General features: G+C 46.3%; 1 protein-coding gene and 1 non-coding gene across 2 annotated transcripts in view; both read left to right on the top strand.

Moving 5' to 3' along the window:
* Positions 1-14,977, top strand: part of LOC122554735 (collagen alpha-1(XI) chain-like) — a 37,420-nt gene that overhangs the window by 9,228 nt on the left and 13,215 nt on the right. The window contains exon 2 of the mRNA XM_043700113.1: positions 13,629-13,796. Within this exon, the coding sequence (XP_043556048.1) occupies positions 13,629-13,796 (168 nt within the window). The remainder of the gene's footprint in view (positions 1-13,628; positions 13,797-14,977) is intronic.
* Positions 1,725-1,843, top strand: LOC122554812. The gene has a single exon (XR_006313097.1). It is a non-coding gene; the product is annotated as a 5S ribosomal RNA (ribosomal RNA).

The following is a 14,977-nucleotide window of genomic DNA, read 5'->3' on the forward strand; positions in this document are numbered from 1 at the left end:
ACCCACCCCCCTCACACCTCCCCGACACCCCCTGACATGCCCCCACCCAAAGTTACCCTTTGCCCCTCTCCCCAGTGCCTCTGCTTTTGCACCCTCCCACAATGGTGCCATTGGATTATGTTGTAAAGTTGTACCTGCCCATCTCCATCACTTCACTCTGATCCACATCATATTATTTCTGCTCTGGTCCTGCCCAGTTTCTCAATCGGTCTGACCTTCTGAATCCTCTTACTCTTCTGCCCACTGTTTACAGTCTTGTTAACCACTGCACCATGTGGTCCCTGCACCAAAATCTCACTTGCTTACACACAGAGTGAGAGACACTGTCCAGGCACTGGCCCATGGGCAACCCCTTGCAGGTTCCTCCTGATCCTGTTTTCAAGATGTCTAACTCCTTTATAGACAGTAGACAATAGGTGCAGGAGTAGGCCATTCAGCCCTTCGAGCCTGCACCACCATTCAACATGATCATGGCTGATCATCCTTAATCAGTATCCTGTTCCTGCCTTATCTCCATAACCCTTGATTCCACTATCCTTGAGAGCTCTACCCAACTCTTTCTTAAATGAACCCAGAGACTGGGCCTCCACTGCCCTCTGGGGAAGAGCATTCCACAGAGCCACCACTCTCTGGGTGAAGAAGTTTCTCCTCATCTCTGTCCTAAATGGTCTACCCCGTATTTTTAAGCTGTGTCCTCTGTTTCGGCACTCACCCCGCAGCGGAAACATGTTGCCTGCCGCCAGAGTGTCCAATCCTTTGATCATCTTATATGTCTCAACCAGATCCCCTCTCAGTCTTCTAAACTCAAGGGTACACAAGCCCAGTCGCTCCAGTCTTTCAGTGTAAGGTAATCCCGCCATTCCAGGAATTGACCTCGTGAACCTACGCTGCATTCCCTCAATAGCCAGAATGTCTCTCCTCAAATTTGGAGACCAGAACTGCACACAGTACTCCAGGTGTGGTCTCACCAGGGCCCTGTACAGCTGCAGAAGGACCTCTTTGCTTCTATACTCAATCCCTCTTGTTATGAAGGCCAGCATGCTATTAGCCTTCTTCACTACCTGCTGTACCTGCATGCTTACCTTCATTGAGTGGTGTACAAGAACCCCCAGATCTCTCTGTACTGCCCCTTTACCTAAATTGATTCCACTTAGGTGGTAATCTGCCTTCCTGTTCTTGCCACCAAAGTGGATAAGGATCCATTTATCCACGTGAAAGTGCATCTGCCATGCATCTGAGCACTCACCTAACTTGTCCAGGTCACCCTGTAATCTCCTAACATCCTCATCACATTTCACCCTGCCACCCAGCTGATGAAATTTGCGAATGTTATTGCGAATACCATCTTGTATATCCTGAAGATAGATTGTAAAAAGCTGCGGTCCCAGTACTGATCCGTGCGGTACCCCACTGGCCAGTGCCCGGCATTCCGAAATGGAGGGGTGGAGGAGTGTGGAAGGATGAGAGAATGCAGGCTGCGGCCCTATGAAGCAGGGGGAGGGCTTGCAGTTGGCCTGTGTGGGGATGTGGGAGACTACAGGAGCCTGGTGGGCAAGGGCTGGCCTGAAAGGCAGCTGGAGGGACGGAGGGAGGGAAGCACGCACGGAGGAGGAAGAGCAAAGAGAAAAGAGAAAAAAAAGCCAAAGGGGATAAAGAGAAAGAGCAAGAAAGAAAATGTGGCTGGCCAGCACGCCTTGAAGTAGGGAGAAAAGGCAGGGGCCAGCGCCTACAGCCATACTAGTCTGAAAACGCCCGATCCCGTCTGATCTCGGAAGCTAAGCAGACTCAGGCCTGGTTAGTACTTGGATGGGAGACCGCCTGGGAATACCAGGTGCAGTAGGCTTTTTCCGCCAGCAGTGGCTGCTCAAGTCACCCCTCTGCACTTGTCTTGTGCCAGGCAATGGAGCGCCAGTTTACCTTCGTACCTCATTTTTCCTCTGCGTATTTCCTTCTTAGTAATCCTCTGTTGTTCTTTAAAGGCTTCCCAGTCCTCTGTTTTCCCACTTATCTTTGCTATGTTATACTTTTTCTCTTTTAACTTTATATGTTTCTTAACTTCCCTCGTCAGCCACGGCCGCCCATGCCTCCTCCTGGGATCTTTCTTCCTTTTAGGAATGAACTGATCCTGCAACTTCTGCATTATACACAGAAATATCCGTCATTGTTCCTCCACGGTCATCTAATGTCTCTACCTTTCTGGGATGGTGGTGTTGGATGAATGCTCCAACAGGACAGCACTCCAGACCCTCCTCTCCGAAACCCAAAAACCAGTGTTGTTCCTTTCATCACATAAGGTCTTCAGCTAAATGACCTCTCACCTTTGTGTGCAGGCTGTGGACAATCCCCACAGAAATGGGTCTCCCAGAGACATTGTTAATGATGGCCGAGGAACTGTGAAATTACTGGGGACAATTTTAACCTGATGGCTTAAATCATTTCCCTCTCTAAACACTTCCACATCTCGACCTCACTCCCACCCTTCAAGACTCTCCTTAATATCGTCCTCACCATGTTTCTGATTTGTCAGACGTGGGCATCACTGGCTGGGCCCAGCATTTATTGCCCGTCCCTAGTTGCCCCTTGAGAAGGTGGGGGTGAGCTGCCTCCTTGAACTGCTGCAGTCCATGTGCTGTAGGTAGACCCATAATACCCTTAGCGAGGGAATTCCAGGATTCTGACCCAGTGACAGTGAAGGAACGGCTTAGAGACTTAGGTCTGTTCTCATTGGAAAGAAGAAGGCTAAGGGGGGATTTAATAGAGACATGTACGATGATCAGAGGATTAGATAGGGTAGACAGTGAAAATCTTTTTCCTAGGATGATGGCGTCAGCGTGTACGAGGGGCATAACTACAAATTGAGGGGTGATAGATTTAAGACAGATGTCAGAGGCAGGTTCTTTACTCAGAGAGTGGTAAGGGCGTGGAATGCCCTACCTGCTAATGTAGTCAACTCAGCCACATTAGGGAGATTTAAACAATCCTTAGATAAGCACATGGATGATTTTGGGATAGTGTAGGGGACGAGCTGAGAATACTCCACAGGTCGGTGCAACAACAAGGGCCGAAGGGCCTGTTCTGCGCTGTATTGTAATACCATGTTCAATGCCAGGTATGACCCTAACCAGTAGAGTGTTTGTCCCCTGTTACCCATTGATTCCAGTTCTGCCCGGGCTCCTTGATGCCATAATCAGTCAAATGCCAAGGGCTGTCACTCTCTCCTCCCCTCTGGAATCCAGCTCTTTTGTCCATGTTTGACCCAAGGTCAGGAGCTGGGTGACCCTGGGCGGACCCAAACTGGGCATCACTGAGCAGGTTGTTGCTGAGCGGGTGTTTTATATGTTTCTCATCGTTATCCTGATTCCGAAGAATGTCAACAGTGTGGGTTTCATTCCAGCTGTGGCTGGGGTGGTCCTACCTCCTCAACTCTCCCCCTGAGGGTACCAGGGAGGAAACAGCTCAGGGTAAACCATCAGCAGATGACAAACCAACGCTCACTCTCTGGGCATTGTGCATATAGACAGGAGGGTGAATGCACACAAGACAGCCGGAGTCCCATCATTCTCCAAACAGATGAGTTCGACCAGAATTAGTCTCAAATTGTGTTTGTGTGAAAATGGAGACTGACTCTGTATACAGAATGTTGTTTTCAGATGTTGTTTTGTAAGATCACGATCTGTGAAATTGTAATTGTATAAGTGGAACGCCAACCCTCCTTTTGATATCTCACCCAAAGGCCAGTGCCAGCACAGATGGAGGGGGATTGATGATTGTGGTTTAGTTTTCTCTTTCACAATCGTTGTCCACAAATGGAACACAACGTGGGAAAATAAGAGGTTATGCACTTTTGTAGGAAGAATAGAGACCTGGATTATTTTCTAAATGGGGAAAAAAGCTTTGGAAATCTGACGGACAGTGACTTGGGGAGTCCAGGTTCAGGATTCTCTTAAGGTTCACATGCAGGTTCCGTTGGCAGTTAGGAATGTTCATTTCAAGAGGGCTAGAATTCAAGAGCACGTGATGTACACTTAAGGCTGGATAAGGCTCTGGTCAGACCATATTTGGAATATTGGGAGCAGTTTTGGGCCCTGTATCTGAGGAAGGATGTGCTGGTGTTGGGGGGGTTCCAGAGAAGGTTTACAGGAATGGTCTCCGGGATGAAGGGCTTATAGCAAAAGTTTACAATGCAGTGCTATAAATTCTGCGTCTTACAATCTTATTCTCCACAGCCACCTGATGAAGGAGCAGCGCTCCGAAAGCTGGTGCTTATAAATAGACCTGTTGGACTATAACCTGGTGTTGTGTGATTTTTAACTTTGTCCACCCCAGTCCAACATAAGCATCTCCAAATCGTGTCGTATAAGGAGTGAGTAAGGACTCTTGAGTCTGAACTCAATGGAGTTCAGAAGGATGGTGTGTGGGGATCAGATTGAGATTCAAGCATACTGAGAAATATGGATAGAGTGGATGTGGAGAAGATGTTTCCACTTTTAGGAGAGACCCAGCCTCAGGGTGAAAGGATGAACCTTTAGAACTGAGATCAGGAGGAATTTCTTCAGCCAGAGGGTGGTGACTCTGTGGAACTCATGGCTGCAGAGGGCTGTGGAGGCCAGGTCACTGAGTGCAGTTATGACAGAGATAGATAGGTTCCTGATTAGTAAGGGGATCATGGGTTGTGGGGAGAAGGCAGAAGAATGAGATTGAAAAACATGTCAGCCATGATTGAATGGTGGAGCAGACTTGATTGGCTGAATGGCCGAATTCTGCTCCCATATCTTTTGCTCTTCTCCGATGTGCGGTCTTCCAGTGCATGGAGTGGTCTGTGTTTTTGACAGAGTGCATTGTGTTTTATTTTCTGTTGAGTGGGGAATGGTGCCTGATCAATGCACATTATTTTCCTGTGCACTTATGGGAAATATATTGCTGATTGTGTTTCTGCTTCCTGGAAAGCAAATGGTTTATACTTCAATTTTTGGAGTGATGCTGTGTCGTCAAATTCTAGATATTAATTAGAGTTAAACTTTGGAGCGAATTGCAAGGAGTTGAATTAACATGTGAATTATGGGAGAGTGGAAATTGGCAACTTTTTCCACATGGTAGGAGTCATTCAAATTGCTCCTCAGCTAGAAATGGGTTGTCAGGGCTGTCAAATTTTAATCATGGGCTTCTAGGACCTGCCAAACTCTTAGTGCATCCAATATTCATTCGACTGTTCCAATTTGCAATTAGGTGTCTGGACACATACCTCCAGCTATCAGAAATGTAACAAATACTTGATTCTCACTGCATTTCAGGTACACAGCAAATCACAGAGAGACAAGTCAGACATTGTGAAAATTATTTCACTTAAACAGTGGAACAAAAGGGTTTTCGTGTTTGGAAGGATGTTTCCTGCAGTACTTTGCTGGGCTTAGATTTTGGTCACTTGTTTGTGGTTTAAACAAAGGTGTAGGCCAGCTAGGACATTTACAGATGATACAGAAATAGATGTGTGTTGTTGAGGGAGGAAGCTGTAAACTGCCTGGCTTGGTGGTTGCACCAATGACCAAACTGAGAAGTGTCAACTGATAACTGATGGCGAGGACAAATAATGAGAGGATGTCCCACTAAATGTAGGATATTGAAACTGTAGGATGTTGAAGATCAGAAAGATTTGGAAACCCCTGTGTTCACGGATTCCTGAAGGTGGCAGAGCGTGGAGATACAATAGTTAAGAGGTACTTGGGATTTGTCCTTTATCGGCTGAGATCTGGAATACAACACCTTGAGGGTTCTGCTCGAAATGTATCTGACACTAGGGGGAGTACAGCTCAGCAACAATGTAATTGGACTGGAGAGGGGATGGAGGAGGAGGCTTACCAGGATGTTGCCAGGATTTAAGAATTTTTGCTGAGGGGAAGGATTGCATTGGCTGGGATTGTTCTCCTTAGAACAGGGGAGGCTGAGGGACAATTCATTTGAGGAATCATAGAGTCATACAACATGGAAATAGACCCTTCGGTCCAACTAGTCCCCACTGGCCACTTTCCCACTTGCCTGCATTTGGCCCATTTCCCTCCAAACCTTTCCTATTCATGTACTTATCCAGATGTCTTTTAAATGTTGTAACTGGTACAATTACAACATTTAAAAGGCATTTGGATGGGTATATGAACAGGAAGGGTTTGGAGGGATATGGGCCGGGTGCTGGCAGGTGGGACTAGATTGGGTTGGGATATCTGGTCAGTATGGACGGGTTGGACTGAAGGGTCTGTTTCCGTGCTGTACATCTCTGACTCTATGACTCTCTACCTACATCCATCGGCGTTTCTGCAAGTTCATTCTGCAATGTTTTAAAAAAAGATGCCCTCATGTCCTTTTTATTTGATTTATTATTGTCACACATACCTAGGTACAGTGAAAAGTTTTGTTTTGCCTGCAGTACTGACAGATCATACCAGACAAAGACCGCAGGGTGACAGGACAGAGCGAGGACTATAATGTTACAGCTGCAAAGAAAATGCTCAAAAAGCACAATCAACATTAGATTTAAATTAGAGAGGTCCATTCAGCAGTCTAATAACAGCAGGGAAAAAGCTGTTCTTGAACATGTTGATGCATGTGTTTAGGCTTTTGTATCTTCTGCCTGACAGAAGAGGGTATCACAGGGTTGGTGCTGGGTCCCTTATTGTTTGTGATATCCATAAATCATCCATAAAACAGAGTGGAAACAGGCCATTCAGCCCAACTGGTCCACACTGACCCTCTGAAGAGGATCCCACTCAGACCCATCCCTCTACCCTTTATTTCCCATGGTCAGCACATCTAACCTGCACATCTTTGGACTTGAGAGACCAATGATGGGGATGAGAATGTGGGAGGGGGATGATAAATAAATTTGAGGATGACACAGAGATTGGCCGGTGGTTAATATTTCCCTTTATCAGTCGAGGTATAGATTATAAGAGAAGGAAATATTCTGGAGCCATACAGTCCTTGGATAAGCACAGGTCGGTGCCACTCTGGGCTGTATTGTTCTATGTTCAGCACTTTGGTCAGGCCACAACTGGAGTAGTGTGTGCAGTTCTGGTCCTTCCTGGAAGGAAGGGATTGTACTGGGGGGGGTGGGGGGATGCAGAGGAGATTCACCAGGATGCTGCCTGGGAAGGAACATTTCAGTGATGAGGAAAAGCTGGATAAGCTCAGGATGTTTTATTTGGAGGGGTCTCAGATAGAGGTGTGTAAGATTATGAGGGACATGGACAGAGTGGATAGAAAGCAGCTTTTCCTATTTGCTGAAGGATCAATATCCGGGGGAGCAACATTTTGAAGTGAAAGGCAGGAGATTTAGAGATGATTTGAGAAAGTGTTTTCACCCAGAGGTTGGTGCGAGTCTGGAATGTGCTGCCTGGGAGGGGAGTTGACTCAGGAAACCTCACCACCTTTAAAACGTACCTGGACGAGCAACTGAAATGTCATCACATTCAAGGCTATGGGACTAGCGGGGGAAGTGGGACTAGGGTAGATTGAGAGTAGTTTTTGGTGGGATAGACTGGATGGGCCAAAGGGACTCTTCTGTGTGATGTGATTCCATGAATAACACATTCTCAACCAGCACTGGCACGATGACCGAGTGGCCTCTGTGTGTGTCATAACTATTTATGATTTTGAGTTAAATCATTTTGAGTGCCAATCTGGTCTTAATTTCATTAATTGTTGGCGGGAACATTTCCAAGCGTCAAATTTAAATCTGATTGTGACACTCAGCAGCCCCTCCTACAACATCGGCCCTGTCAGCGTCTGAAGCAGCAACTCAGCTGAACTGGAACCCTACAGATACCTGAGAAACTCGAAGATTCTACCTGTGCAGATGTCTGGGCGGGGGAGAGGGGGGTTGTGTTCAGGGCAGAGAGAGGCCACAATGACAATGTAAAGAGCAGTTCATTGTATTTGGGCTGATTAGACCTTGTATCAGATTATAGAGGAGGATTATTGTGGGTAAAGCATTTAGAGAATGATTATTTTCAGTCTTGCATGCAAACTTTCTAAGTGCATAGTGGTCAGCTGTCCACAAAGTACTGGGTGGGCAGTTTGACCACGAGCTTCCTTATTGTTCTGAAATGACCTCCCAGATGCAGAAAGTACACAGGGCGGGACATTACTCCAATGAAGAATTCTACACAGGAAGAGGCCATTCAGCTCCTTACTGATCTGTCTCCTAATTCCAACTCCCCACTTTCTTCCCCATTTCCTCATTATTCTCATCTAACAAGAAATAACTCTCAAACAGCAGTACAGTACACTATAGGAATAGGCCCTTCGGCCCACCAAGCCTGTGCTGACACATGACACCTTTCTAAACCAAAAACGTTTTGCCTCGACACAGTCCATATCCCTCTATTTCCTGCCTGTTCATAAATCCCACTTTTGAAAGTTTAATCTGACATTCCTGACACCTCCAGCCTCATTGGGTGTTTAATGGGAAACATTTCAGATCCTCCCACCTCACTACCCCCGGTGTGGGGAGATGGTTCCTGATCTCCCCCTGTAGGAGAAAGTGAGGTCTGCAGATGCTGGAGATTAAAGTTGAAACTTTATTGCTGGAACAGCACAGCAGGTCAGGCAGCATCCAGGGAACAGGAGATTCGACGTTTCGGGCACAGGCCTGAAGAAGGGCCTGTGCCTGAAACGTCGAATCTCCTGTTCCCTGGATGCTGCCTGACCTGCTGTGCTGTTCCAGCAATAAAGTTTCAACTCCCCCTGTAGGGCCTGGCTCAGATTAGAAGGTCCTGCCCCTTGTCCTGGACTCTCCCCCTCCTCTCTCCATCAACCCAATCAACTCCTTTTATCATCTGAGAGACCTCCATGGGATCCCCCTTTAATCTTCGATACGCAGGGCAGTGTCAGCATTATGTCCATCAGACAAAGTGGGCCCTGGTGCTAGGTAAATGTCATTTGTCTGGTTGATGCGTTTGGAGACGGCAGAAGTGTCCAGGAATAGGCTGAGCCAGAGTTACCTCTAATTATGTCTGTAATTACAAAATAAACATTGTCATTTAAAACTCACCCACTTCATCAGGCTCCTATTTCTGGATGACCCTAATTCTACTTTTCTGCAATTGTAGAAACACCGTGGAGGGGCTCTGAAAGTGTCGAACTGGACTGGGTGTGTGTGCGCGTGTCCCTCCCGTGTAGGGTGTGGGGTGTGTGTGTAGGGTGTGGGGTGTGTGTGTAGGGTGTGGGGTGTGTGTGTAGGGTGTGGGGTGTGTGTGTAGGGTGTGGGGTGTGTGTGTAGGGTGTGGGGTGTGTGTGTAGGGTGTGGGGTGTGTGTGTAGGGTGTGGGGTGTGTGTATGTGGGGGTGTGTGTGTGTGTGTGTGCGTGTGTTGCTCACCCCCCCACCTCCCCACACCCCCTTCTCCACCCCGTATCTTCCTCACCACAGATGCTGCCAGACCTACTGAGTTCCTCCAGTAATTTGTTTTTATTTTAGATTTCCAGCATCTGGAATGAGCTGCCAGTGGAAGTGGTTGAGGCGGGTACATTAACAACATTTAAAGGGCATTTGGACAAACACATGTACAGGAAGGATGCGGAAGGATATGGGCAAAGTGCAGGGAAATGGGGTTAGTGTGGATGGACATTTGGGTCAGCATGGACCAGCGAGGGCCAAAGGGCCTGACTCCGAGCTGTAGAACTCTCTGACTCTATCTGCAGTTTTTTCCTTTTATTATCTGAGATTGGAATGTGAATGACCAGAAATATTTTTGTGAAATGTTTAATAGTGTTCTTTAACACACTTTCATTCTGTTCAGAGACAGGCTGACATTGATAGTTTTAGAGCGTTGCAAATCCAGTAATGTTCCCGGTTTTCCCTGATGCTGACTGGGCTGGGATTTATTGCCTGTGGCTCTTTGCCCTGGACAGTAACCCGCTTCCTGCCCGCCCCCCCCCCCCCCCACACACACACACACACCCAGCCAATGTCAATACTTCAATTTACTGACCTCTAGTATGTTACAACTAATAAAGAGAATGATACGCCTGCTCCCACTGCTGGTTAATACCTGATGTAAACTCTGTTGGCTCCACATTCCAATATCCCCCAGTGTCCTTCCAACCAATCTTCCACATTTCACTTAATCTATACTTCAACCCAAACTCCCCCCCCCCCCCCCCAACCTATGATCTGACTCACCTCACAGTCCCTATGTTAAATGATTCACATCCCTCCCGTTCCATGTAAACCCTCCAGCCCCTACATCCCTCACTATCTCTGTCACCTCCTCCAGCCCCTGCACCCCTCGGGTGACTGTCTGTGGGGAGTTTGCACATTCTCTCTGTGTTTGCGTGGGTTTCTTCTGGGTGCTCCGGTTTCCTCCCACATTCCAAAGATGTTAAGGTGGATTGGCCATGATAAATTACCCGTAGTGTGCAGGAATGTGTAGGTTAGGTGCATTGGCCATAGGACATGCAATGCTTTAAGGATAGGGTCAGAGAAAGGGTCTGGGTGGAACACACCTCAGGTCAGTGTGAACTTGTTGGGCCAAATGGCCTGTTCCCACACTGTGGGGATTCTATGGTCAAAGGTGTAGATTTTGAGGAACATTTGAAAGGAGGAGAGAGCATGACATGGAGAGGGTTAAGGAGGGAATTCCAGAGCTCTGGGCCTGGGAGCTGAGGACTGTGCTGCCAGTGGTGGAGGAAAGGGTGCTGAGAAACACGGGAGAAAATCAGAGAGATGCAGAGATCTCCGAGGGCTCTGGAGCTGAACGCAGTTACTGAGGGAAAGGGAGGTGTGACCATGGAAGAATTAGTAAAGACGGTGAAGAATTTTGATCTCATGGAACATCTTTCCTGGGTATCAGAGTAGGTCAGTGAGCTGAGGAGTGACAGATGAATAGGACATGGCATGAGTTAGAACACTGTCAGCCAGTGAGACAGTGAGTGTAGATTGTGCACGTTGGCCATGAGACAAGTGGAGCAGTTGAGGGAAGAGAGGTGTGTGTAGCGGTAAGTGCCAGCAGCTCCTGGTGCAATCTGCAGTGTTACCGTGAGACAGTTTGTCTCAGGAATTGCACAGATAGTTCACTTTGTTCTTACCTGCGAGGTGGGTGTCAGTGGCTGGAGCAGTGTAAATTGCCCATCCCTAATTGCCCTTTCATGGAACGGTTTGCTCGGCCACTCAGACTGCATTTGAAAGTCAACTCCATCGCTGTGAGTCTGGTGTCAAATGGAAGATTTCCTTCCCTGAAGGGCTTTCGTGAATCAATGGTCACCTGGACTGAGAGTAGACCTACATTGCAGAATTATTAATTGTTAATTATTTATTTGTGAACGGTGCATTTGAGTCTTTGTCGCCAGAGCACAGCCGAGGCCTACAGAATGTTAATATGGTAACATTGACCACAATGCACCACTTCTATCCCATTGGCTGGAACTGATCTTGTCCCAGAATCTTCAATGGTTTGGTCCAGGGTACCCACGGCATTTTGGACTTGCTTCTTATTTAAAATCCTCCTATTGTATACCAATCATCCTCCAAAAAAGTGTCACGTCACACACATCTCTGTAAAATCTAGCATGGATCTGTCATTTTCCATGTCTGTGTCCTCCTGAAATCTGAAAATGTGTTGCTGGAAAAGCGCAGCAGGTCAGGCAGCATCCAGGGAACAGGAGAATCGACGTTTCGGGCATAAGCCCTTCTTCAGGATTCCTGAAGAAGGGGTTATGCCCGAAACGTCGATTCTCCTGTTCCCTGGATGCTGCCTGACCTGCTGCGCTTTTCCAGCAACACATTTTCAGTTCTGATCTCCAGCATCTGCAGACCTCACTTTCTCCTCCTGAAATCTGTAATTATCCCTCTTATTTGTGGAAGCTTTGGAAAGGGTGCAGAGGAGATTTACTAGGATGTTGCCTGGTATGGAGGGAAGGTCTTGAGGAAAGGCTGAGGGCCTTCAGGCTATTTTTGTTAGAGAGAAGAAGGTTGAGAGGTGACTTAATAGAAACATACAAGATAATCAGAGGGTTAGATAGGGTGGACAGGGAGAGCCTTTTTCCAAGTATGGGGACGGCAATCACGAGGGGACACAACTTTAAAGTGAGGGGAGACAGGTATAAGACAGGTGTCAGAGGTAGTTGCTTTACTCAGAGAGTAGTAAGGGTATGGAATGCTTTGTCTGCAACGGTAGTAGATTCGCCAAGTTTAAGTACATTTAAGTCGCATTGGACAGGCATATGGACGTACATGGAATAGTGTAGGTGGGATGGGCTTCAGATTGGTATGACAGGGTGGTATAACATTGAGGGCCGAAGGGCCTATACTGCGCTGTAATGTTCTATGTTATTTCCAGTGTATCAATAAATGAGGAATTTATATTCTGTATTTGCAAGGCTGGATCTTTGAGGTGTACTAAGAGTGTGGTGTTCCACATCCTGACCATAGTACCTTTCCTACAATCTGAAAAAAAAATTACTGTCCACTTGTTATGGACAAAATCAAACCCTGTCAATATTTTAAGACCCTAATGTTTTCTTAAAGGCAAATGTAAGGTTTCTGAGTTCCAGATGCAATTCAATTGGTCAAACTACTTGACATTAAGTAAAACACAATTTATTACCTGTATTTAAACCCTGTAGTTAATACAACAAAAGAAAGAAGATGTTAGAATAACAACTCTATTGGAAAACTTAACAGAATAATTGATACAGTAGCTATTGCTAATTAACTGTTCCAACTATCACTGTATTCTAACAGATGAAAGGCTTAACAGACAATCAATTCTTCAATGTATAATTTCAGTTACATCACACTGCAAATATTTGCTATAAATTCTGTGTTAGGATCGAGCCCTCCACAATCACCTGATGAAGGAGCGTCGCTCCGAAAGCTAGTGTGCTTCCAATTAAACCTGTTGGACTATAACCTGGGGTTGTATGATTTTTAACTTTGATAAAAAGGCAAATTCAGAAAATCAGATTTTATCTTACATGCAATCTAGCAGCTTAGGGACAGAACCAGCAGCTTTTGATTAGAATTGAGAAAGGGAAGAATCGCATGCTCTTCTTCAAGCCTACAACAGCAACTGCTTAAAGTTAAACCGAGAAAGTAAAAATAACTAGAAATCCTAGACTGTGAGAGCTGGCCACACTCATCCAGGCTGCTTCTATTGTTCTAACTTTAGGTAAAAACCCCAAGGCTTCAGAACTTGTTTACCCTAGTGGCTCTGGTACCTCTGCCTGAAAACAATTTTAAAAAACCAGGACAAAATACACCTCTTAGAGCCACAGATTTATCAACACTGCTCCCTGCTTTCTCACTGCTATAGCACTGTGCTCTTGGGATGTGTAAATGCCATAATACAATCCCAAAGTCGAGGAGGTGAGTTGTCCTTGATGTCCTTGGCTAAACTTTTTCCCTCAAATTGACATCACAGAAACAGACTGGCCATGACCACCTGCTGTTAATGGGATCTTGCTGTGCACAAATTGGCTGCTGTGTTTCCTATTTTACAGCAGTGACTATGAAACACATTTCATTGTCTGTAAGGTATTTGTCACGTCCTCAGGTTGTTTTTTGGAAAATGAATCTTACCAGTTGTTTTATGATTGCCGTAGTGTTTGATAAACCCCTGTGTTTTCTCTCTCTCCACAGCTGGTCCTGTTGATGTCCTCCAAACTTTAGACTTTCACAATTTGCCAAACGGAATTCGTAAAACCCCTGGATTCTGCAAGAACAGAAGGAATGCGCAGGGAGCAGACGTGGCATTCAAAGTGACGAAACAAGCTCAGCTCAGTGCTCCAACCAGGCAGTTATTTCCAGGTAGGTCCCCTAGCGGCTCACTGGCCGTCTGACTGTGGATTGAAGGGACTCTGTCTCCTGCATGTGTGGAGGTATTTCAAAGTGGAGAGCTTGATGTTGTAGGGACGTAGAGACACAAGATATTATGGGATGTCAAAGGCAATGCTTTTGGAACATGTGAGGAAGTGCTAGGGAGTGATGATGGGGAATTTCATCTCTTGACCAGGGTTAGGAAAAGCATTGACCGTGGAGCAGCCTGCCCTTTGTGTGTCCTATCTACTGTTGGGAAACATTGCCACAGACAGTGCATTCACATGACTGGCAGATTCCCATGGCTGACCCTTCTCTGGAGAGGAGACCAGTCTCCTCTAAACCCTGACAACCCGTGCTCACATTCTTAAAATTTGAATTCCTTCGATTCATTCTCAGCTATTTCACCCCCAGGTGATTAAAGCTCCCTAACAGATAGAGCATGAGGCTGTTTGATCTTTGAGGTAATGCTTCTGAAGCAGTTAATGTCGAAGGAACAGAGTGAAAACAGCACTCCTGAGAAAACTTTCACATCAGAGTTGGTAAGAGACACAAGAAAAACACAATGGGCTCTCCACAATGGGCACAGGCAGTGACCTTCAAGAAGATTACTCTAGGAGTCATTGAGAGCAAAACAAATGATGAGGCTTGGGGCAAGGGGGAGGATGTGGTAAAAGTAGAAAGGAGCACTGATGAACTGTTTTGAAGTTAAATGCTAAATTTGAAACTCAACAAATGAATACACCATTGTATTCTGATCAAACAGCAGATACTAACAGTCAGTAACAATGCTGTAGAACAATAAAAGGTTTCCAACCTGAAATAGACAATAGGTGCAGGAGTAGGCCATTCTGCCCTTCAAGCCTGCACCACCATTCAATATGATCATGGCTGATCATCCTTAATCAGTATCCTCTTCCTGCCTTATCTCCATAACCCTTGATTCCACTATCTTTGAGAGCTCTATCCAACTCTTTCTTAAATGAATCCAGAGACTGGGCCTCCACTGCCCTCTGGGGCAGAGCATTCCACACAGCCACCACTCTCTGGGTGAAGAAGTTTCTCCCCATCTCTGTCCTAAATGGTCTACCCCATATTTTTAAGCTGTGTCCTCTGGTTCAGCACTCGCCCATCAGCGGAAACATGTTTCCTGCCTCCAGAATGTCCAATCC

The sequence above is a fragment of the Chiloscyllium plagiosum genome, chromosome 11 (genome assembly GCF_004010195.1).
Source record: "Chiloscyllium plagiosum isolate BGI_BamShark_2017 chromosome 11, ASM401019v2, whole genome shotgun sequence".
In the NCBI taxonomy this organism is placed as follows: domain Eukaryota; kingdom Metazoa; phylum Chordata; class Chondrichthyes; order Orectolobiformes; family Hemiscylliidae; genus Chiloscyllium; species Chiloscyllium plagiosum.